This window comes from Canis lupus, chromosome 3, assembly GCF_048164855.1.
Source record: "Canis lupus baileyi chromosome 3, mCanLup2.hap1, whole genome shotgun sequence".
NCBI lineage: Eukaryota > Metazoa > Chordata > Mammalia > Carnivora > Canidae > Canis > Canis lupus.
Window position 1 is genome coordinate 57,352,164 of NC_132840.1, and position 20,262 is coordinate 57,372,425.

General features: G+C 57.7%; 2 protein-coding genes across 33 annotated transcripts in view; one reads left to right on the top strand and one right to left on the bottom strand.

The window, feature by feature from the left end:
• The window catches only part of MINK1 (misshapen like kinase 1), a 42,054-nt gene extending 38,991 nt beyond the window's left edge, over nucleotides 1–3,063 (top strand). For all 11 annotated transcript variants that reach the window (XM_072821483.1, XM_072821484.1, XM_072821485.1 and 8 more), the window contains 8 exons: nucleotides 280–447; nucleotides 552–695; nucleotides 861–995; nucleotides 1,099–1,199; nucleotides 1,330–1,479; nucleotides 1,565–1,724; nucleotides 1,811–1,950; nucleotides 2,243–3,063. In XM_072821483.1, coding sequence (XP_072677584.1) covers nucleotides 280–447; nucleotides 552–695; nucleotides 861–995; nucleotides 1,099–1,199; nucleotides 1,330–1,479; nucleotides 1,565–1,724; nucleotides 1,811–1,950; nucleotides 2,243–2,326 — 1,082 coding nt within the window. In that variant the 3' untranslated portion in view covers nucleotides 2,327–3,063. The remainder of the gene's footprint in view (nucleotides 1–279; nucleotides 448–551; nucleotides 696–860; nucleotides 996–1,098; nucleotides 1,200–1,329; nucleotides 1,480–1,564; nucleotides 1,725–1,810; nucleotides 1,951–2,242) is intronic.
• On the bottom strand, nucleotides 394–14,360 carry CHRNE (cholinergic receptor nicotinic epsilon subunit). 22 transcript variants are annotated; one of them, XM_072821512.1, is made up of 15 exons: nucleotides 13,970–14,316; nucleotides 12,726–12,823; nucleotides 6,952–7,097; nucleotides 6,829–6,873; nucleotides 6,614–6,723; nucleotides 6,378–6,533; nucleotides 6,120–6,220; nucleotides 5,741–5,941; nucleotides 5,556–5,670; nucleotides 4,253–4,367; nucleotides 3,980–4,166; nucleotides 3,770–3,879; nucleotides 3,208–3,673; nucleotides 890–1,693; nucleotides 394–747 (listed from the first exon to the last, which is right to left on the bottom strand). In XM_072821512.1, the coding sequence occupies exons 1-13, from the start codon at nucleotides 14,008–14,010 to the stop codon at nucleotides 3,524–3,526; spliced, it is 1,575 nt and encodes a 524-aa protein (XP_072677613.1). In that variant the 5' UTR covers nucleotides 14,011–14,316; the 3' UTR covers nucleotides 394–747; nucleotides 890–1,693; nucleotides 3,208–3,523. The 22 variants fall into 22 exon arrangements, with proteins under 22 accessions (XP_072677613.1, XP_072677614.1, XP_072677607.1 ...); XM_072821513.1 differs by having other exon boundaries at nucleotides 3,770–3,876; nucleotides 13,970–14,311; XM_072821506.1 differs by having other exon boundaries at nucleotides 890–1,087; nucleotides 1,351–1,693; nucleotides 5,556–5,941; nucleotides 6,829–7,097; nucleotides 13,970–14,323.
• Between the last annotated feature and the right edge of the window lie 5,902 nt (nucleotides 14,361–20,262).

Below are 20,262 nucleotides of genomic sequence, written 5' to 3' on the forward strand. Positions count from 1 at the left end.
ACAGGGGGTCTCTGGGACACAGCCTTACCAAGGGTCGCGGCCTCTTCTTGGGCCTGAGACCGGCCCTGAGGCCCTTGAGTGACAGGAGGATTTTGCCAGGCCTTGCGCCCCATTTCCATGCCCCCTGCACCTTCTCCTTTCTCCACCTTTCCCCTGTCCCCCTGAGGATTAAGAGGAGGCCTGCCCACCCTCCCCACCCCCTCACCCCCTGCCCAGTGCAGGGGTGAGGGGAGGGGGGCTGCAGCCCTCCTCCCCTTCTCCCTCTCCTCTTTCTGGCAGCCTTGGTGGGGGGAGAGGGCGGCCGGCTAGATCAGCTCCAGTACGACGTGCGTAAAGGCTCCGTGGTCAACGTGAACCCTACCAACACCCGCGCCCACAGCGAGACCCCCGAGATTCGCAAGTACAAGAAGCGGTTTAATTCAGAGATCCTCTGTGCAGCTCTTTGGGGTGAGCCAGGGCCAGGGAGGGAGAGCAGGGTCTGCTGGCACCCCTGGGCCCCCAGTCGGGCGAGGGCTGGCCACCAGTGACCCGCCCAGGGGCTCCCGCTGCAGGTGTCAACCTGCTGGTGGGCACAGAGAATGGCCTGATGCTACTGGACCGGAGCGGGCAGGGCAAGGTGTATGGGCTCATCGGGCGGCGGCGCTTCCAGCAAATGGATGTCCTAGAAGGGCTCAACTTGCTCATCACCATCTCAGGTGCGCGGGGCACAGGCTGGGGACCCCAGATGCTCCGTCCGCTGCCTGTAGCCTGGGAGGAGGGCCAAGAGGGTGGCCTCGCGTCCCCAACCCCTGTGGGGTGCACCCCACCCCGCCCCACTCTGCCCCGCTGACCTCTGGTGAGGGGCCACATGTCCTCCTTAGGGAAAAGGAATAAACTGCGGGTGTACTACCTGTCCTGGCTCCGGAACAAGATTCTGCACAATGACCCGGACGTGGAGAAGAAGCAGGGCTGGACCACCGTGGGCGACATGGAGGGCTGCGGGCACTACCGCGTGGGTGAGGAGGGCACCGTGGGGTGCCAGGGGCATGTTTCCAAGAAGAGGGATCGGGGTCTGGGCTTCCTGGATGACACCCCTCCCCTTGCTTGCCTGCCCCCCAGTGAAGTACGAGCGCATTAAGTTCCTGGTCATCGCGCTGAAGAGCTCCGTGGAGGTGTACGCCTGGGCCCCCAAACCCTACCACAAGTTCATGGCCTTCAAGGTAGCCTCAGGGGCCCCCCTCTGCCCCCGTACCCCCCACTGCCCTAGACATGCCCCCTGAGCCCCTTCTCCCCTCTGCACCCCCCCCCTGAGTCCCTGGCCATCCCCCCTGAGTCCCCTCCCCTCCTCAGTCCTTCGCAGATCTCCCTCACCGTCCTCTGCTGGTTGACCTGACTGTGGAGGAGGGTCAGCGGCTCAAGGTCATCTATGGCTCCAGTGCCGGCTTCCATGCTGTGGACGTGGACTCGGGGAACAGCTATGACATCTACATCCCTGTGCATGTAAGCTCGGCAGGGCTTTGGGTAGAGCGCAGCCACAAGCCCCGGCTCAGGGTGCACTGCCTGCAGTCCATCCTCTCATCCCCAGATCCAGAGCCAGATCACGCCCCATGCCATCATCTTCCTCCCCAACACTGACGGCATGGAGATGCTGCTGTGCTACGAGGACGAAGGCGTCTACGTCAACACATATGGGCGGATCATTAAGGACGTGGTGCTGCAGTGGGGAGAGATGCCCACCTCTGTAGGTGAGTGAGGGGCCCACCTGGAGCGCCCCCTGCCCCCAGCTACCTGCCTGGCCCCCACTCACAGCCCCTCCTCCCCTTCCCCTCAGCCTACATCTGCTCCAACCAGATCATGGGCTGGGGTGAGAAAGCCATTGAGATCCGCTCCGTGGAGACAGGCCACCTGGACGGTGTCTTCATGCACAAACGAGCCCAGAGGCTCAAGTTCCTGTGCGAGCGGAATGACAAGGTGGGGTCCCCTTCCCCTATGCCCCTCAGCCCCCTGGCAGAGGGGATGGCCGTGGGGTCTTCCTGGGAAGGGGTCCTGGGGTCCCTGCCTGCCTTTTGTCACCTGCAGTTTCTGACTCCTTCATGTAGTGTCTGCCAGCTGCTCTCTCCCCGCGGTGGCCAGACCTACATGCCGCACTCTCCCCTTACCTCTGCCTCCAGGGTGGGGGGTGCCCTAAGAGACTAAATCCTGGAGCTTCTCTCTCTCCAGTTAACTGAGACTCTTTCCCCAATCCCTTCTCCTCCCCGCCCAGGTGTTTTTCGCCTCCGTCCGCTCTGGGGGCAGCAGCCAAGTTTACTTCATGACGCTGAACCGAAACTGCATCATGAACTGGTGACAGGGCCAGCTCGCCCCACAGCCAGACTCCCCAGGCCGCCCTCCTTTCCCCTCCCTGGGCTTTTGCTTTCGACTGGTTTGATTCACTGGAGCCTGCTGGGAACGTGACCTCTGACCCCTGATGCTTTTGTGATCACGTGACCATCCTATTTCCCTCCCCCCAATACTTCTCCCCCCAAAACTGTGCCTGTCCCGGTTCTGGGGAGAGGCACAGCTTCCCCTTACAGGAACCAAGTGGACTGAGCCCCACTCCCTTTTCTCCACTTGAGGAGAGTGCTCGGGGCATGCACCCCGTACCCCACTGCTGCTGACCGGGCAGGGCCCTGGGCCCCTTCATTTGCACGTCAGGGGAGCCGGCTCCCCCCTTGAATGTACCAGACCCTGGGGGGGGTCACTGGGCCCTAGGTGTCAGGGGGGGGGTGTCGCCTGCCACTCCAGGGGCAGGGACCATTTCCTCATTTTCTGAAAGCACTTTAATGATTCCCCTCTCCCCAAACCCCAGGGAATGGAGGGGGGACCCCGCCAGCCAAAACATTTCCCCCTTTCCAGCCCCAGTTCTTTCTAGCCTCGGACCTTCCCTGGTGGAGGGAGGGAACAGGGAGCTCTGTCCCCCCACCCCCACCCCCACCCCCTTGCTTGCCTCTGTATATAGTGTGAGCAGCAAGTAGCCCCGCCCCCTCCCAATGTAGTGGCCTTGGATCTTCCGTTTGTTAATAAAGACAATTCAACCAGCTCCCACCAGCTCGCCCTGTTTTTTTCCATTTTCTTTCCCAGTCTTGGATACCAGCCAGGGTAAGCCAGCAGAACTGGGAGGGAGGGGGTGGTGCTGGGTCCAGAAACCCGGAAGAAAGACTGGAGGGGGAGGGGTGCCTTCAGCCTTACCCTGTGGGCTGGAGGGGACCTTTAAGTTTGGCGATCCGCTGATGACGATAACAGCTCCTGGGGCTAGAGGGGTCAGCAGGGCTTGAGGAGGGATACCGAGTGGTTTCCGGAGGGCCGGCATCCGAGAACCCTCGGCTCCGGACCCCGCGGTGGCCAGACCTACATGCCGCACGCACACGCAACTCCTCTTGTGAGGTTGGCAAAGCTCCGATTTATTAGGGGCGGTCGGGCGGTCGATAAAAGTGAGGTCGGTAAAGGATCACCGTACAGCAGCCCCCCACCCCACCCCGCCCCGGGAACCGGGTGGGGAAGCCGGCTACATGCACGGTGGGTAGGGCAGCTCAGGCACTTGGTTGAAGTAGCCCCCAAGGAAAATGACGCTGGACCCCACGCCGAACAGCACCAAGGCGGCCCAGAAGCAGAGGTGATCCAGGGCCTTCCCCATGCGCACCCAGTCGGACACCTCCTGGGGAGGGGAGGGGCGGACACAAAGCTGCGTGTCCCGCGGAGCCAGAGACTGGCAGCCTCCAGGCGCCCCCCCCCCCCCCGCCGGCTGCCCCACCTCGACGGAGGCCTCCTGGCTCCGTGTGCTCTCGGCCACGAAGTTCACAGCCTCCACGCAGCAGCGGATCTCGGGGGCGGCGGCGCCCAGGCTCTGGCAGAGGGCAGCTGCTGGGGCGCCGAGGAGCGAGGGAGAGAGGGAGGGGAGTGTCACTGCGGGACGCCCCTGCCGCCCGCGCCCCCGCCGGCCCGCCCGCGCCCCTCGGCTCACCAGTCCAGGCCCCGTGCCGGTGCCTCTGCCCCTCGAATACGAGCTCGCTCCGCGGCTTTTTCAGGATCAGCTCCTCCGCACGGAGCAGCAGGCCCACCGAGGACGCGCGCCTGGGCGGCGGGGCGGCCCGGGGAGCCTCGGGGGGTGCGCTGGAGCCCAGGAGGCTGGGCAGCTGCTCCAGCAGGACCTGGGGGCGGGGCGAAGCGAGCTCGAGGCCCCGCCCCATCCGGGTCATCGCCCCGCCCCCGGAGCCGTCCCCCTCGCCGCTCTCACGTGGCGCAACCGCGGGGACATGGCGTGTGTGGTGGGCGTCCGCAGAGACACGTTGAGCACGATGACACAGTTCATGACGATGATCGTGGCAACCACCATGACGAAGATGAGGTACCTGCAGAGCCCGCGGCGTGTGACCTCACAAACGACCGGCCTCGCTGGCGAGTCTGCTCCTCCCCAGCGGGGCCAGACGCCCGCGGCTCGGTGCTCCCTCTTCCGCCGGCAACCATGAAGGGGACCCCCAGCTCCCTGGAAACCCTGCTGTGGGTGTACCACTTCCACAGCTCTACGGAGGTGAGGCTGCGCCCGCGGCCCCGCGCTCCCCGCGCACTGTCCCCGGCCCCGACGGCCCCGCTGTCCCCGCTCCCCCTGCTCCGTGTCCAGGTGGCCCTGCAGCCCCCGCTGCTGTCCTCCCTGGAGCTCGCCGTGGCCTCAGCCCACGAGTATCTGGAGCAGAGGTTCCAAGAGCTTGATTCCCACCGGGAGCCGCAGGGGCCGCCCGCCCCGACGCCCACCCTGAGGCTGGTGCTCAGAGAGGCCGCGGCCAGCGTCGTGAGCTTCGGCGCCACCTTGTGTGAGGTGGGGCTGGGGGGCTGCGGAAGGAGGGGGCACGGGGGCACAGGCCCCCACACCCCCCAACCCCTGCACCCCCCACGGCAGATCTCAGCCCTGTGGCTGCAGCAGGAGGCGCGGCGACTGGACGGCGGCGCCGGCAGTCCGGGCCCAGCCCCGGGCGCGGGGGACCCGGGCGCAGCGCTGAGCCGGCTAGCCCAGGCCGCGGGGCACCGGGTGCGGCAGGCGGGGGCCGCGGTGGGCGCCAGCGCCCGGCTGGTGCTGCAGGGGGCGTGGCTGTGCCTGTGCGGGCGGGGCCTGCGGGGGTCCTCCTCCTTCCTGCAGCACCGGCGGCGCCCGCTGGGCCTCGCGACCGAGGGAGGACCGGTGAGTTCGGGATGGGGGCACGGGCACCGGGGAGTTCGAGGCCGGGGGAGGGGAGTGGGGGGCTGGGGTGGTGGCGGGGCTCGCGGGAAGGGGTTGAGCCGGCCCATCCCCAACAGAGATACTCAGGAGGCCTCGAGGTGGCGTCCAGCTGCAGCGCGGAGGACGGGGGACCCGAGCACCCACCGCCGCCCCAGTCCCGCCCCACGCTCAAATAAAGCCCAGGAGGGCGCGGACCCCCCCGAGCTGCTCCCGGTGTCGCCTGCCCGGCTCCCCTCGCGTGCTCCTGACTCCGCCTCCATGTTTGCCTGGCCCCGCCCCCGCCCCCGCGCCCTCCCCGGGTTGCCCCGGGACCCTCTGCCGTCACCTGCCCAGCATCGGCACGCTCAGCGACGTCTCGGGGATTTTCTGAGCGATCAGGAACAGGAAGACGGTCTGGGCGAGTAGGACGTTGATGGAAACGGTGCACTTCTGGCCGCCGGCTGGAGGGAGCGCCCGGTGAGAGCCGCCCCGCCAGCAGCGAGCCGGGCTCAGGGTCCCGCGGCCCCTTACCCTGCGCGGGCAGGAAGTAGGCGAGCAGCACCAGGCCCGAGATGAGCACGCAGGGCACGATGATGTTGATGACGTAGAAGAGCGGCTTCCGGCGGATGATGAGCGTGTAGATGACGTCGACGACCCCCGGGTCCCCAGCGGAGGCTCCGTTGGGGCGACGGATCAGCCCGGGGCAGAAGTCGATGGCCCACTCGCCGTTCTCTGCGGGGCGGGAAGGGGTGGGAGGGACGGGGCCCGGGACGGTCGGGAGTGCTTTCGAGCAGGGCGGCGGCCGCGTCCACCCTGCTCTCCACGGTCTGCGGTCGCCCCAGCTGGCCAGTACCCCACCCCCACCCCGGGCCCGTGCAGGGGCGGGTTTTCGGAGCAGAGGGGGCCTCACCCGTGTAGGCCTCGGTGTCGATGTCGATTTTGCTGATGGTCTCGCCGTCGTCGTCCACGGCGAAGACGAAGTCCACCTCCTCGGCATTGTACGTCTGCGAGCTGCGGAGCCAGGGCCCGGCGCCCCCGCCAGGAGCTCGGAGGCGGGACCCCCACATCCCATTCCCGGGCGGCCCCGCCCCGCCCCCTGCCCCCTGCCCTCCTGCCCACCGCCCCCCAGCCCCTTCCCTGCCCCCCGCCCCTGAGCAGCTTGTCCCACCGGAAGACCAGCGAGCAGTTCTGCCAGTCGAAGGGGAAGTAGGTGACCTCCACGGCGCAGGTGCTGCGGTAGATGGCGGGGGGCAGCCAGCTCACGTAGCCGCCCTCGTAGATCAGCACGTTGGCGTCGTAGGCCACGCCGAACTGGCCGTCAATGCTGTGGGCGCCGCGAGAGAGCCGGCGTCTGCCCGGGCCCAACCCCGGCCCCGCCCGCCAGGTGCAGGGCCGCGGCCTCACTTGTTCTCCAGCACAATCTCCGGGAGCCATACGAGCTCCGAAGGGACCCGCAAGGTCTCCACGCCCCCGAAGTCGTCCTTGCTGTAGTTGAGTCGGTAATCCTGCCAGTCCTAGGGGTGGGGATGGCCGGCAGTGCCCTGCGTCTCCACCTGGCGCCCGCAGGAGTTGGGGAGACCTGGGCAGGACCCCCACTCGGCTCCCCGGCTCTCACTCACGATTCCAATCCAGACGCTGGTGGTCAGGGTCTCCTCCTTCTCGTTCTGGAGACGAGCCGGAGTCAGGGTGGTGGAGGTCGGAACTAGCCCCCAGGACGGTGGGTGCGGGTGGGGGCATCTTACCAGGGAGATAAGGTTGGTCAGGGTGACCTTGAGGGTGATGGTGACCGTGTCTTCAGGCTCCTTCACGGGCCGGCTTCCTGGGTCATAGTTGTCGAAGAGATGGTGGTACAGATGCAGCTCCTCGTTCTTGGCCTCAGCTCCACCTGCTGATGGGTGAGGCGGTGGGCTCGCTGCCCAGGAGGGGCTGGGGGCGACTCCCGCTGCTCCGTGTGTCTGCCCCTAGCCAGACCCTGCGTCCTGCTGGCTCTGCCCCATCCCTTGCGTGTCAGTGTCCCTCCCGCAGGAGGCCGAGCACGCGCGTACCCAGGAGCTGCAGGAGGAGCAGGGCACCAAGCAGAGCCCCTGCCATCCCACTGTCTGGTCCTCGGGGTTATTCTGAGCTCTGGCAGCTTTAGGGGGACAGGCTGGGGGGGGGGCGGTGTTAGTTCCGGGCCGGGTTAGGGGACTGTCATCTAATCCTCTTCCCCCTGCAGTGTCAGCCAGAGACGTCCTGGCTGCTCCCGGAGGCAGCTGCCCCGTCCCAGCATCCTCTGCCTCCTGCTGGCCGTCGCCCCGGCCCGGCCTGACCCTCTGGGGACTGGAGCCAACCCTGCAGGTGCGGGTCCTTTATGAGCACCTGGACCTACCAGCTTGTCGGGCGGGTGGGGTACCCCTGCTGCCAACCTGCGCTGTTTTCCTTTGCGTGAGCTGCCCCACGCAAGTGACGTCCCTTGTCTTCTGTCACTCACGTGGAACTCATCACCACTCCCAGCCCAGCTAAGGTCACGGCCTGCGGCTGCTGCCCACAGACTTCGGCAGTCTCCTCCACGAAGGCCTGCGGCTGAGAGAGGCGGCTGCAGGGCACAACTGGCACCTAGCAAAGGAGGCCGTGCGGCGTGGGGGCCGCCCCCTTCCACAGGCCGAGCCCAGGTGAGCTCACCTCCCGCACCTGCCGCCCACGCCCGGTTCTCCTGGCCTCTCTGCTGCCACCTTGTGGCCAAACGTGGTGATGCTGCCTTCGAGCTGAGCGCCCTCGAACTGGTGGTTCAAGTTTTAACACTAGTCTCCTTGAGGGATGCCTGGGTGGCTCAGCGGCTGAACGCCTGCCTTGGGCTCAAAGAGCGACCCCGGGGTCCTGGCATCAAGTCCCGCATCGGGCTCCCCGCGGGGAGCCTGCTTCTCCCTCTGCCTGTGTCTCTGTCTCTCTCATGAAAAAATAAAATCTTTAAAAATAAAGTCTTCTTGGGCCACCCGCCTTGACCATCTGAGGTGCCTACTGAAGATTTGTGTTCCTAGGTTCCACCCCTAAAGAACCCTGGGTTAGGGATCCCTGGGTGGCGCAGCGGTTTGGCGCCTGCCTTTGGCCCAGGGCACGATCCTGGAGACCCGGGATCAAATCCCACGTCGGGCTCCCGGTGCATGGAGCCTGCTTCTCCCTCTGCCTATGTCTGCCTCTCTCTCTCTCTCTCTGTGTGATTATCATAAATAAATAAATAAAATTAGAAAAAAAAAAAAAAAGAACCCTGGGTTAGGAGGATGCCAGAGATGGGGTGCCAGGAATCTGGGTTTTCTTGGAAGAAGCTCCCCGTGTGTGCTCACTGGGTTGGGGCTCAGTCCACCCTGGGGAAGCGATTAGCATTGTCCCAAAGGGACGAGAGAGGACTCAGGTGCACACTCACACAGAGAGACTGAGGAAAGCCAGAGATTCTACAGTCTGCTTTACTGATCCTGTGCCCCTGTGTTCCTTGTACACTTCACAAAACACTTTGGGGTCCGTCATTTTGGGGGGTCCTTACTCTGCCCAGAAGGTCCCTCCTCCTCGCCCCCATGTCACACTCAAGGACACCAAAGACCAGAGGGTCCATGTAGCTGGTCCATTTCCCACATGTCCTGGAGGCCGCTCCTTCCACCACCAACAGGCTGTTGTTCCAGGTTCTCAGCTGCAGCCCCGCAGAGGGGATCTATTGGGATCTGTTGGGCCAAGCTCACCTGCTTCATGCAGCTGCCTACACCCCATGGCCCCTGCTCAGGGCCTGGGCCAGGGATTCTGACAAATGCAGAGCTTTATTTGGAACGAGGTCCCCTGCACTGGCCCAGCTGCCACCACCCTAGCCGCAAGGAGGAGGGAGTGGCCTACAAACAGCAACAGCATTGAGGTCCGAGGGGAGGGAGGGAGGGCACCCTGTCACCAGCTTCCCTATGTGACCAGAATCAGCTCCACAACCCAGGTGTCCTGTGGGCACCCACATGGACGGGGACAGAGTGACTGTGTCAGAGGCCCAGAGGGACCCAGGGACCCACCGCTCCCTCCTTCCATCCCACTGCTCTGCTCTCCGATTCTCTGGCCCCAACCAGCCTGCCTGTTCTCTCCTATGTACCCCCTCACCCCACCCCTATCTGATGCCCCGAGGCAGAGGGTGGGTGTGGGCGCAGAAGGGGCAGGGGACTGGCCCATGACTGCCCATGGGTGGTGGGTGCCACCACACGTCCAGAGCCTTCCACCCCCTACCCACCCAGCCCACTTCCCATTCCTCGGCTACAGCTGAGAAATGGTACCTTTCCCCGCAGGACTGAGCCTTGATGACAGTGGTTGGGGTAGGGGCCCCTGGAACTGGCTCTGCCCCAGGGCCCAGGGCCCAGCTGGGATTTCCACCCGTTCTGCACACAGTGTTGGGGGGGGGGGACAGACCCTCACCGCCACATGGTGCAGGAATGTTACACACAGGCACGCCCCAAACCCCAAACCGTAGAGGTAGAAGCAGTGTCGGACCAAGCCGCCTGGGGACACCCGCCCACATGGAGAGCCGAGTGCGGGTGGAGGGAGCCGGTGCCAATACCCCCTCGACGCCCAAGCCCTCGCGGCGCAGCTGCGGTCGCTGGCTCCGAATGGCCGGCATTCTCCGGGAGAGCACTTTGCTTGGGAGACCCCAGCCGCTCCCGGGGTGACTGGGCGGGGGGGAGGTTGTGCTCAGGCCCTTGAGGCTCACACACAGGCCTCTAGCAGGAGGGGCCCCTCCCTCTCCCGCCCCAGCCCTGGGCAGTCTCTCTGCTGGTTCCCAGAACAGGACAGGTGCCTGATGCTGGTGACAGAGCAGGTGCCAGGACACAGCTTCCTGCCCCATGTGTGGGGCCAGGCACCAGACTCAGGCCTGGGCTTTGTGTTTCTACAATAACACCCTATAAACCCGACCGTTTTGTCCCAGCAGACACCTTGACTTCCAGGCTGGACCCCCAAATCCCAGCCTACCAGGCAACCGGCAATTCCAGCAGTGGCAGCCCCCGGGCTCCAGGTCTGGCTTCTTAGCCATGAGTCCCCTCCCAGTGGGCGACACCCCAAGCCCTCTGTGGAGTGTGAGGAAGGCACCTTCTGCCCGCCGCAGAAAGCTCCCCTTCCTTCTGCCCACGGGGAGCGTGGCCCTGGCGGGTGGTTCTGAGAGCCCATGTTCTCTAGTCTCTGGTCTTGCTGGTGTCACATGTTCAAGGCATGAAGCCCAGGCCCCTGCACGAGAGGCGCCCGGTAAGGACAGAGCTGAGTAAGCGCAGATGAAGGGTCGTCTTCTCAGTGCCCGTCCCTTCTCTTCTCCAGCCTGGGACCCCAGAGGACCACCAGGTACTTAGAGACGCCCGGCCTCGGGCCAGGGTTGATGGGCGCAGGGGAGGATGCCCTCCCTGAGAATGTCCCATAGGAACCCAGCTGCCACAGGACAGGGCCGGGGGCAGCCTGTTGGTCACGCAGAGAAGCCCGGATGCCACCCGGGCCACATAAGGACATGCGGAGACCACAGCAGGCCTGGGCCATCCCTGCCCCCGCTGGCTGTGCTCACTGCCTCCTGCAGGCTGGCGCCCAGCACGTCCTTCAACTGAGGCACCTCTGCATCTTTTCAATAAATCCCCCTTTGACTTAAAAATACTTAAAAAATAGTAGCATGAAAAAAAAAGTAAACTGTTATAAAGAAAACAAAAATGCCCCGAACACAATACCCAGAAAAATCCTTCTGACCATAAAAAATCAATGCATGCTGTCCTTCTGAAGTAGAGATGACAAATGCACAACACCCACTCTACCTGTTGCCCCACCACCAACCGAGAACCCCCCCCAGGTAGCCCCGCTTGCCTGACACCCACTGTCCCCTGATCACCACTGGCCAGACTATTCCAGGCAGCAGTGGCCTGGCTGCCAGAACTTAGCAGGCAGCTTAGGCATGACTTTGATAAGAATGAGCTTAGGCAATGCATTAATTCCTAATTCCGTAATTGCCTGGGTATGAGCCCTCTGCCCACAGACTATGGCGTTTTCCTGCCCTGCAGGACCGGGGAGGGGCGGCAACTGTTAGGTGGGTGGCCTTGTCATGAAGAGGCAAGGAAACCGTGGAATCCAGAAACAGAAAGAGGCATAAAGAGTGGAGAGGGAAGGTCTGAAATAGAAGAGCAAATTCACGTCATCAAGTTCAGATGAAGCCGACCTAAAACCATAGGGGACCCACTGCCTCACCTAACACGTGCCTATTGTTTTCTTTTTTTAAAGATTTTTATTTATTTATTCATGAGAGACGCACAGAGAGAGGCAGAGACACAGGCAGAGGGAGAAGCAGGCTCCCTGTGGGGAGCCCGATGTGGGACTCGATCCCAGGACCCCAGGGTCACGCCCTAAGCCAAAGGCAGATGCTCAATCTCTGGGCCACCCAGGCGTCCCACACGTGTCTATTGTTAAAATCATGAAGTGTATCTTACATATGAGTAGGTATAGGAACGTCCGTACAGCTAAAAAAGCAATAATAAAATAAATAAACACTCAGGTGCCCACTGCCCAGGCCAAGAAACAGCCTCTTCCTGTCCCTGGAAGCCCCTTGGCGTGCCCCCACTCTGCCCTACATGAATCCCACCACCACCCTTATCCTGAAAATGCAGTTGTTCTGTTTCCCTTCCAGTCATCATGGCCTACTTGTCCCTGTGTTTGAACATTTGGTCACGAAAGAATAATGTATCTGTTCAAAAAAACAAACAACAAAAAAAAACACAAAAGTAACACATGCTATTCCTAGAAACAGTGAAAAGTCCAGAGAGATATAATGAAACTCAAGCCTTTCTTGTTAAATCACTAGATGGTACTCTTGAAACTAATGTAACATTGGGGTCTAACCCCCCAAAAAATATATAAATAAAATAACATCATTTCTCTTTCTTCCCAATCCCTCCCCTCAGAGATCAATATCTTCTGTTCAAGGTACATCTTTCTAGACCAAAGTCCAGCACATGTGTGTATGTGCATAAGTATTAATGCATACAGAAGCATCCGTGTTTACTTTCTGCAACATCTGGCCTGGTCTGTCGTGGGGCCTGGCCACACCCCCCGGGCCTCTCGTTCTCCAGAGCTGCTCCCGGTGCACAGATCCAGTCCTGACGGGTAGATATTTAACATGCCAACCAAATAAAATCTTTTTTAAAAAAGGGGGGAAGGCACCTGGGTGGCTCAGTGGTTGAGATCTGCCTTCAGCTCAGGGAGTGACCCCGGGGTCCCAGGATCAGTCCCACATCCGGCTCCCCAGAGGGAGCCTGCTTCTCCCCCTGCCTGTGTCTCTGCCTCTCTCTGTGTCTCTCATGAATAAATAAAATCTTAAAAAACATACACACAAAAACCAAAACAAAACCATTGATGCCTTTTGCCAAACCTTTCTCCAAAAAAAAGCATGTACCGCGTACACCAATCACACCAGCAGAGTCCGAGAGTGCGTGTCTTGCTCACGCCCTCCCAAGGACAGAAGAGCATCAAGCTTGAAAATTTTTGCCAAACTAACAGGTGACAGCTGCTGTCCCATCACTGTGATGTGCTGACAAGGAAGCTCGGGCTGTCTTCATCCCCATAGGAGAGAAGCCTTCATACAGCAAAAATAACCTAGCACGAAAAAAAAAAATAACCTAGCACGTTGGAACGCCTGGGTGGCTTAGCGGTTGAGCATCTGCCTTTGGCTCAGGTGGTGATCCTGGAGACCCGGGATTGAGTCCCACATCAGACTCCAGCGAGAGCCTGCTTCTCCCTCTGCCGGTGTCTCTTCCTCTCTCTCTCTCTCTCTCTCTCTCTCTGTGTCTCATGAATAAATAAATAAAATCTTAAAAAAAAAAAAAAAAAGAAGATAACCTAGCACGTCAATGTAGAAAATATGACTTAAGCAGATGGATCCCGGTAGGGCACCCAGAAAACTCATCATTGAAATAACCAACCACCAGCCCCTCAGCTCCCAACTGCCGCTCAGTGAGCCGGATACTCTGAATGTGAAATGAAAGCAAGGAAGTCCTGGAGTAAAGCCAGCACCAGGGCCTTCCTTATCTCGGGGGGAGAAGGCCTTGCCTCCCTCCCCTGCAGCTCCAGGCCAGGACCATAAAAAGACAAAAAATGCAAGACATTTCTGTAGGATCCAAAACATAAATCCAGGGACGCCTGCATGGCTCAGTTGGTTAAGCTTCCCACTCTTGGTTTTGGCTCAGGTCGTGATCTCAGGGTCCTGGGATGGAGCCCTGCATTGGGCTCCCGGCTCAGCAGGGAGCCTGCTTCTGCCTCACCCTCTGTGTGCTCCCCCCCACCCAAATACATAAAATCTTTAAAAAAAAAAAAAAACAACAACACATAAACCCAAAGGCAAGCAAGTGACAAATGGGGTAAAAGTGCCTGCAGCCGCCACTTATCTCCTCTGACCAAGGAGCTGGCTGAAAGCCACCCAAGGCTGAGGAGGGGGTGGGCGCCTCCCCACGTGTCACAGCACCGCCGGGGAGCAGGAGGAGACCACGGGGTGGACTGGCGGTCCTGGTGTTGGAGGCGAACACGGACCAGAGCAGGAGGGCCGCCGGTTCCCCAGGAAAGATATGAAAAGACTCATAACAAAAATGCTCAATGGGGAGGAGTAGAAATGAGAGGGACCGAGATAGGAGAGGGAGAGGTGAGAGGGAAGGGAAGGGGGGATCTGGGGCTGTAGACACAGCCAGGGGTGCCCCTGGGCCTGGGAGGATGCAGGCACCCTCCGCAGGAGGGGACCTCTTCACTCACCTGCCTGCAAAAGGAAACTGAAGTCCTTGGGACTTCCCCATGCAGGACAGACAGATGGAAGTCCAGTCTGGCCACCTGCTTAAAGGAGCTCTGGAACCTCCTTCTCCTTTGAGAACAGAGGAGACGCAGGGAGGCAGGTCCCAGCATCACCCCAGCACACAGCGCATCCCAGGGACGCTGGGGGCTGGGTCCGGAGAGAGAAGGCCTCTGTGCTACCGCACAGATTCCACCGATGATTCTGGAAACCCAGGAGAAGAGGATTCAGAGCCAGAGAGACACCAGGACTGGGAACTCCAGTTCCTCAACAGCCCTGAGAGGGAGCCATCCTCAAAGGAGACAGGTTAGAGGCAGCTCGCCTCGCCTGGTGAGCCTCATCCTGTTAACACACAGTATATGTACCCTTCATAGTGCAAGTAAGTGGAACTCAACTTTTTTTTTTTTTAAGATTTTATTTATTTATTCATGAGAGACACAGAGAGAGGCAGAGACGCAGGCAGAGGGAGAAGCAGGCTCCCTGCAGGGAGCCTGATGTGGGACTCCATCCCAGGAACCCCGGGGTCATGCCCTGAGCCAAAGTCTGATGTTTCACCAATGGAGCTCCCAGGCTCCCCAAAAAGGTTCTCAATCTCCATCATCTTGGTGATTCCACCGGAGATATGTTTGTCAGAACTCATGGGGCAGCACACCTAAGTTGGGAGTAATTCTCTGTGTATAAATTATTACTCAATTCTTTTTTTTTTTTTTTTTAGATTTTTTGTATTTATTCATAGAGACAGAGAGAGAGAGGCAGAGAAGCAGGCATCAAACAGAGAGCCTGATGTGGGACTCGATCCAGGGTCTCCAGGATCACACCCTGCGCTGCAGGCGGCGCTAAACCGCTGCGCCACCAGGGCTGCCCTATTACTCAATTTCTAAAACTTTAAAAAATAATAATAATAAAAATAAGCCCTCTGTTTCAATGTGCCACTGATGAGCACACCCAGAGCCCAGACCCTGGAGTTCTAACACTCAAGAGGCCCTTTCAAATAATCCCAAGGAGACTTTGCTTTCAGATGTGCTGGGTCATGTTTCCATGGTCAGGTCCATTTTCCTAAAGTATGACATTCATAAAATACAAAACACAATTCCCACTTTCCTTCCACGTTAGCATCCTTGACCTCTCTTCCTCATAATCACGGAGACACACTTTTTAACACGGGTCATGCTCTGTGAAACTGCCGTGACCCTCCTGCCCCTCCGCATTTTCCTTCCCAAAGTCCCCTTAGTCCCATGATGAGTTCATGAAAAACACCTTTCCTTGGATATTCTTCGTCAGAAGAGAACTATTCGTCATGAATGCCTCCCCCGCCGACACCCCATCCCGCGTTGATGATGGCAACATGCAGGTGTGCAGTTTACTGTCCCTGATTTCTAGTCTTTTGAGCCAAAGCAATGCAAAGGCAGATACAGTCACGCCTGTCAGGGCTGACAACGCTGTCACGCCCTGGAAAGCCGTCCTCATAGTAATTACATTATATGACAGGTCACATTTTGATTAAATGTCACCAATTTTTACAGAAGATGTTTGTTTTTCTGATCACGGGTGCCTGGGTGGCTCAGTGGTTGAGCGTCTGCCTTCGGCTTAAGGTGTGACCCTGGGACCCTGGGATCGAGTCCCACCTCGAGCTCCCCAGAGGGAGCCTGCTTCTCCCTCTGCCTGTGTCTCTGTGTGTCTCTCATGAATAAATAAATAAAATCTTTATTTTTTTTAATATTTTATTTATTATTTATTTATTTAAGTCACAGACAGAGAGAGAGAGAGGCAGAGACACAGGCAGAGAGAGAAGCAGGCTCCATGCACCGGGAGCCCGATGTGGGATTCGATCCCGGGTCTCCAGGATCGCGCCCTGGGCCAAAGGCAGGCGCCAAACCGCTGCGCCACCCAGGGATCCCAAATAAAATCTTTAAAAAAATTATTTTTCTGATCATTTGATCCTTTCTTTTTATAAGTTTTTTTTTTTTTTTTTTTTTTTTTAAGAGAGAGAGATAGGAGAAGGAGTGAGAATCTTAAGCAGGCTTCATGCTAGGTGCCAAGTCCAATGCAGGCCTTGATCCCATGACCCCCAGATCATGATCTGAACTGAAATCAAGAGTCAGACACTTAACTGACTGAGCCACCCACACACCCCTAAGGTTTTTTTTTTTTTTATGATAGTCACACACACAGAGAGAGAGAGAGAGAGAGAGAGAAAGAGGCAGAGACATAGGCAGAGGGAGAAGCAGGCTCCATGCACCGGGAGCCCAACATGGAACTCGATCCCGGGTCTCCAGGATCGCGCCCTGGGCCAAAGGCAGGCGCTAAACCACTGCGCCACCCAGGGATCCCGGGTTTTATTTTTAAATAATCTCCATACCCAACACGGGCTTGAACTCATAACCACAAGATCAAGAGTGACTTGCTCCACTGCCTGAGCCAGCCAGCTGCCCCCTCATTTGACCCTTTCTATGTAATCGTATGTAAAACTGATTTTTAAAGGGAAGAGATGATCGAAGTTAAATTGATTTTCTCGGGATGCCTGGGTGGCCCAGCTGTTGAGCGTCTGCCTTCGGCTCAGGGTATGATCCCTGGGTCCCAGGATTGAGTCCCATATCAGGCTCCCTGCATCAAGCCTGCTTCTCCCTCTACCTGTGTCTCTGCCTCTCTCTCTGTGTCTCTCATGAATGAATAAATAAATAAAATCTTAAAAAAAAAATAAATGGATTTTCTCTGTGGGTTCTAAGAGCAGAGTATTTGTGACTTTTTCAGCCCACAACCTATCAACACGGGGAGAGGATTTGTTGGGCAAGAATCTGAAACAGGAAATTCTCTTCATTTTAGCCCAAGGCTGGGTTTTTTTATTCGTTTGATTTGTTCATCACTAAAAATAAGTGCCACTTCATATGTAAAAGCAGCAAGCGGTATCAGTAAAAGCAGAAAGAAGCAGCTACAAAGATCAGCTAGTGATGGCCAGGTAACAAACACCCCGGGACGCCCTAGTGACTTTATAGGTGAGATCTATCAAACTTTCAAGGAATGGATCATCTGATTTTACACAAGTTCTTCCCCAAAATAGATAAAGAAGGCAAAGTACTCCGGGCGGCTCAGTTGGTTAAGCGTCTGCCTTCAGCTCAGGTCATGGTCCCGGGGTCCTGGGATGGAGCCTCTCGAATTGCGCTCCCTGCTCAGCAGGGAGTCTGCTTCTCCCTCTCCCTCTGCCGCTCCCCCTGCTCATGCACTCTGTCTCTCAAATAAATAAAAAAGAAAAAGAAGGCAAGCCATCTCATTTTAGAAGTTCTGACTTCAGCTAAAGACACCACAAGAAAATTAAAACACCAGCCTCATTCACTTAGGAACATAAATGTGAAAATCCTACATAAAACATGGGCCAACCACATCCAAAGGTTTATTGAAAAGGACACCATCCAACCTGATTAAGTCAAGTCCGTCCCACAAATGCCAGGATGATTTGCTCTTCTTTCCTCTGGACAGAGCTCCATCTTGCTGAGAGCAGCCGCCTGTGCCCAGCCCCAATGGATGGGCCACGATTAGTCACTGAAGCCTATCTTCTCCAGACGCTCAGAAGGCAACCCTCTCTTGCAGTCAGAAGCACCATGACCCACCTCTGACCAATGTCACTAGAAGTCAGCCAGGGGACAGGGCTGCTGGGAAAGGTTGTCCTCGGCTGGTAAAAGGAGAGTCACGTATGGTAAAGCAGTTTTGTGCTTCTGCTCTCACCCCTTCCCTTCCACCACCAGATTTATGCATTTGAGGGTGGCAGCCATGTTGTGACCATGAGGTGACCGTGACAGAGGACAAAGATGGTATGCTAGAAGGATGAGCTCCTTGCTACTGAATGACGCTATCAAGCTGCTAGGCCAACCTGAGAGGGGCCCATCTCCAGACTGCTGGCTGGGGAGTTAACTGGCTGGTTGAATCCGTGGAGCAGCGTGTCTGCCACTCTTGACCTTGGGGTTGTGAGTTTGAGCCCCGCATTGAGTATAGCGATTACTTAAATAAATAAATTAAAAAAAAATAATAATGCCCTTAGATTTTAAGAAAGCAGGGGATCCCTGGGTGGCTCAGCACTTTGGTGCCTGCCTTTGGCCCAGGGCGCGATCCTGGAGTCCCGGGATCAAGTCCCACGTCAGACTCCCGGCATGGAGACTGCTTCTCCCTCCTCCTGTGTCTCTGCCTCTCTCTCAATTAATTAATTAATTAATTAAAAAAAGATTTTAAGAACGCATTGCTGGTTTTCTTTTTTTTTTTAATTTTTATTTATTTATGATAGTCACAGAGAGAGAGAGAGAGGCAGAGACACAGGCAGAGGGAGAAGCAGGCTCCATGCACCGGGAGCCCGACGTGGGATTTGATCCCAGGTCTCCAGGATCGCGCCCTGGGCCAAAGGCAGGCGCTAAACCGCTGCACCACCCGGGGATCCCGCATTGCTGGTTTTCTATTACGTGCTGCTGAGACCATTTTTTTTTAACCAATTCAAATGGTTTATCACAGAAAAATCTACCAATATTATTAACTGCACTAGTGGACTCATGGAGACAGATCCCATGCTTATACAATTAGAAATAGGAAAATGCGAGGCAACTGGGTGGCTCAGTGGTTGAGTGTTTGCCTTTGGCTCAGGTCATAATCCCGGGGTCCTGGGACAGAATCTCGCATCGGGCTTCTCCTCCCTCTGCCTATGTCTCTGTCTCTCTGTCTCTCATGAATAAATAAATAAAATCTTTAAAAAAAAGATAAAATGTTTATGACAGTTTAATGGTCCATGAATAGCCACATCAGGTGTGAAAAAGAAAAGGGGAGGGAGTCACCCTACCAGATATTAAAACATACCACAGAAGTTATAGCAAGCAATAACAACAAACAAATACACAAAAACCAACTGCCGCCCGGGTGGCTCAGTGGTTTAGCGCTGCCTTCAGCCCAGGGCCTGATCCTGGGGACCCTGGATCGAGTCCCAGGTTGGGCTCCCTGCATGGAGCCTGCTTCTCCCTCTGCCTGTGTCTCTGCCTGTCTCTCTCTCTCTCTGTGTCTCTCATGAATAAATAAATAAAATCTTGAAAAAAAGAAAAAAAAAAGAAAAGAAAAATCTTAAAAAAACAAACAAACAAACAACTGCCACTGCATAGCTGCTGATAAATAGAAGAAGAGAACCGGCTAAGAGCAGAGGAGCTGCCCGTGTGCACACGGAAGCGTGGTGTGGGCTAACAGTGCAGTGACATCAGGAAGGACAGGTTAGACCAGCGGACAGGGTAGGTGGTTGCCTCACTGTGTGTGGGAGAAAACAAAAAGGAAAGAAGGAAAGTTATATCCCTGTTTCACATGGTATGCAAAAGTAAACTCCAGGTGGATTAAAGATTTTTAAAAAGATTTTTATTTATCTATTCATGACAGACACAGAAAGAGACAGAGACACAGGCAGAGGGAGAAGCAGGCTCCCTGCGGGGACCCCAATGTAGGGCTCGATCCCAGGACCCCGGGATCATGACCTGGGCTGAAGGCAGACACTTGAGTGCCTTCACCGCTGAGCCACTCAGGTGTCCCTGGGTGGGATTTTCTTAAACAAGATACCATGACCACAAACCATAACACGGGAGAATTTCTGCGTGGCTCGAGTGGCCCGCAGGCCGGGCTGTCCCGGTGAACGACATGCCCAGGCCACGGGGTGTGGGCAGCCTCCCGGAGAGGCTGGAAGCAGGAGCCGTGAGCGTGGGGTGGCCGCAGACCGGAACCACGGGACAGCTGCCGTTTGGTGTGCTGGCTCCTCTCCCCCCACTGAGCAGGTGTCCCCTGAGGCCCGCAGCCGAACGGCGTCCCAAGGTCTGCTCGCTGCGGGGTGGAGACATGGCCACGTGCAGCACCACAGCAGCCCTGGCGGCAGGGCTGGGGAACTTAGGGTGCAGGGACCTGCCCCGTCTAGAGCTTGAAGACCGGTGTCCCTCCTGGGGGTCCCAGAGGAGCTGCAGCCACCGAATCTGCTGCGGTGGGGCTGACGGAGGCCCAGGGGTAGAGCCCAAGCGACCCCAGGAGACGGCTCCGTGAGAGGCCTTGCTGTGCAAACACTGGGCACAGACATTCCATTCCATCCGATGGCACTCGGCACCGGCCCCATGAAACCCTGTCTCCGATCCTAATGTTATGTTTTAGTCTGGTTCCTCTGCTTACAAGGAAAAGGAACAAATTTAAATCACCTAAAAAAAAGTGGTTTGTTTTTTTTTTTTAACCTTCCTGGCAATAATCAATTCAGGCAATTGGGTGC

Bases quoted from the DNA above. Each gene is read 5' to 3' on its own strand.
- CHRNE (XM_072821494.1), bottom strand. From the start codon at position 14,010: ATGGGGAAGTCCCAAGGACTTCAGTTTCCTTTTGCAGGCAG. The intron at 7,098-12,725 runs GTTAGTTTGGCA...CTCACCCATCAG, and splicing joins TGGGACAGCAGCTGTCACCT to CAGGTGGAGCTGAGGCCAAG. The intron at 5,942-6,119 runs GTGAGGCCCCCT...CCCGCCCCGCAG, and splicing joins CGACACCGAGGCCTACACGG to AGAACGGCGAGTGGGCCATC.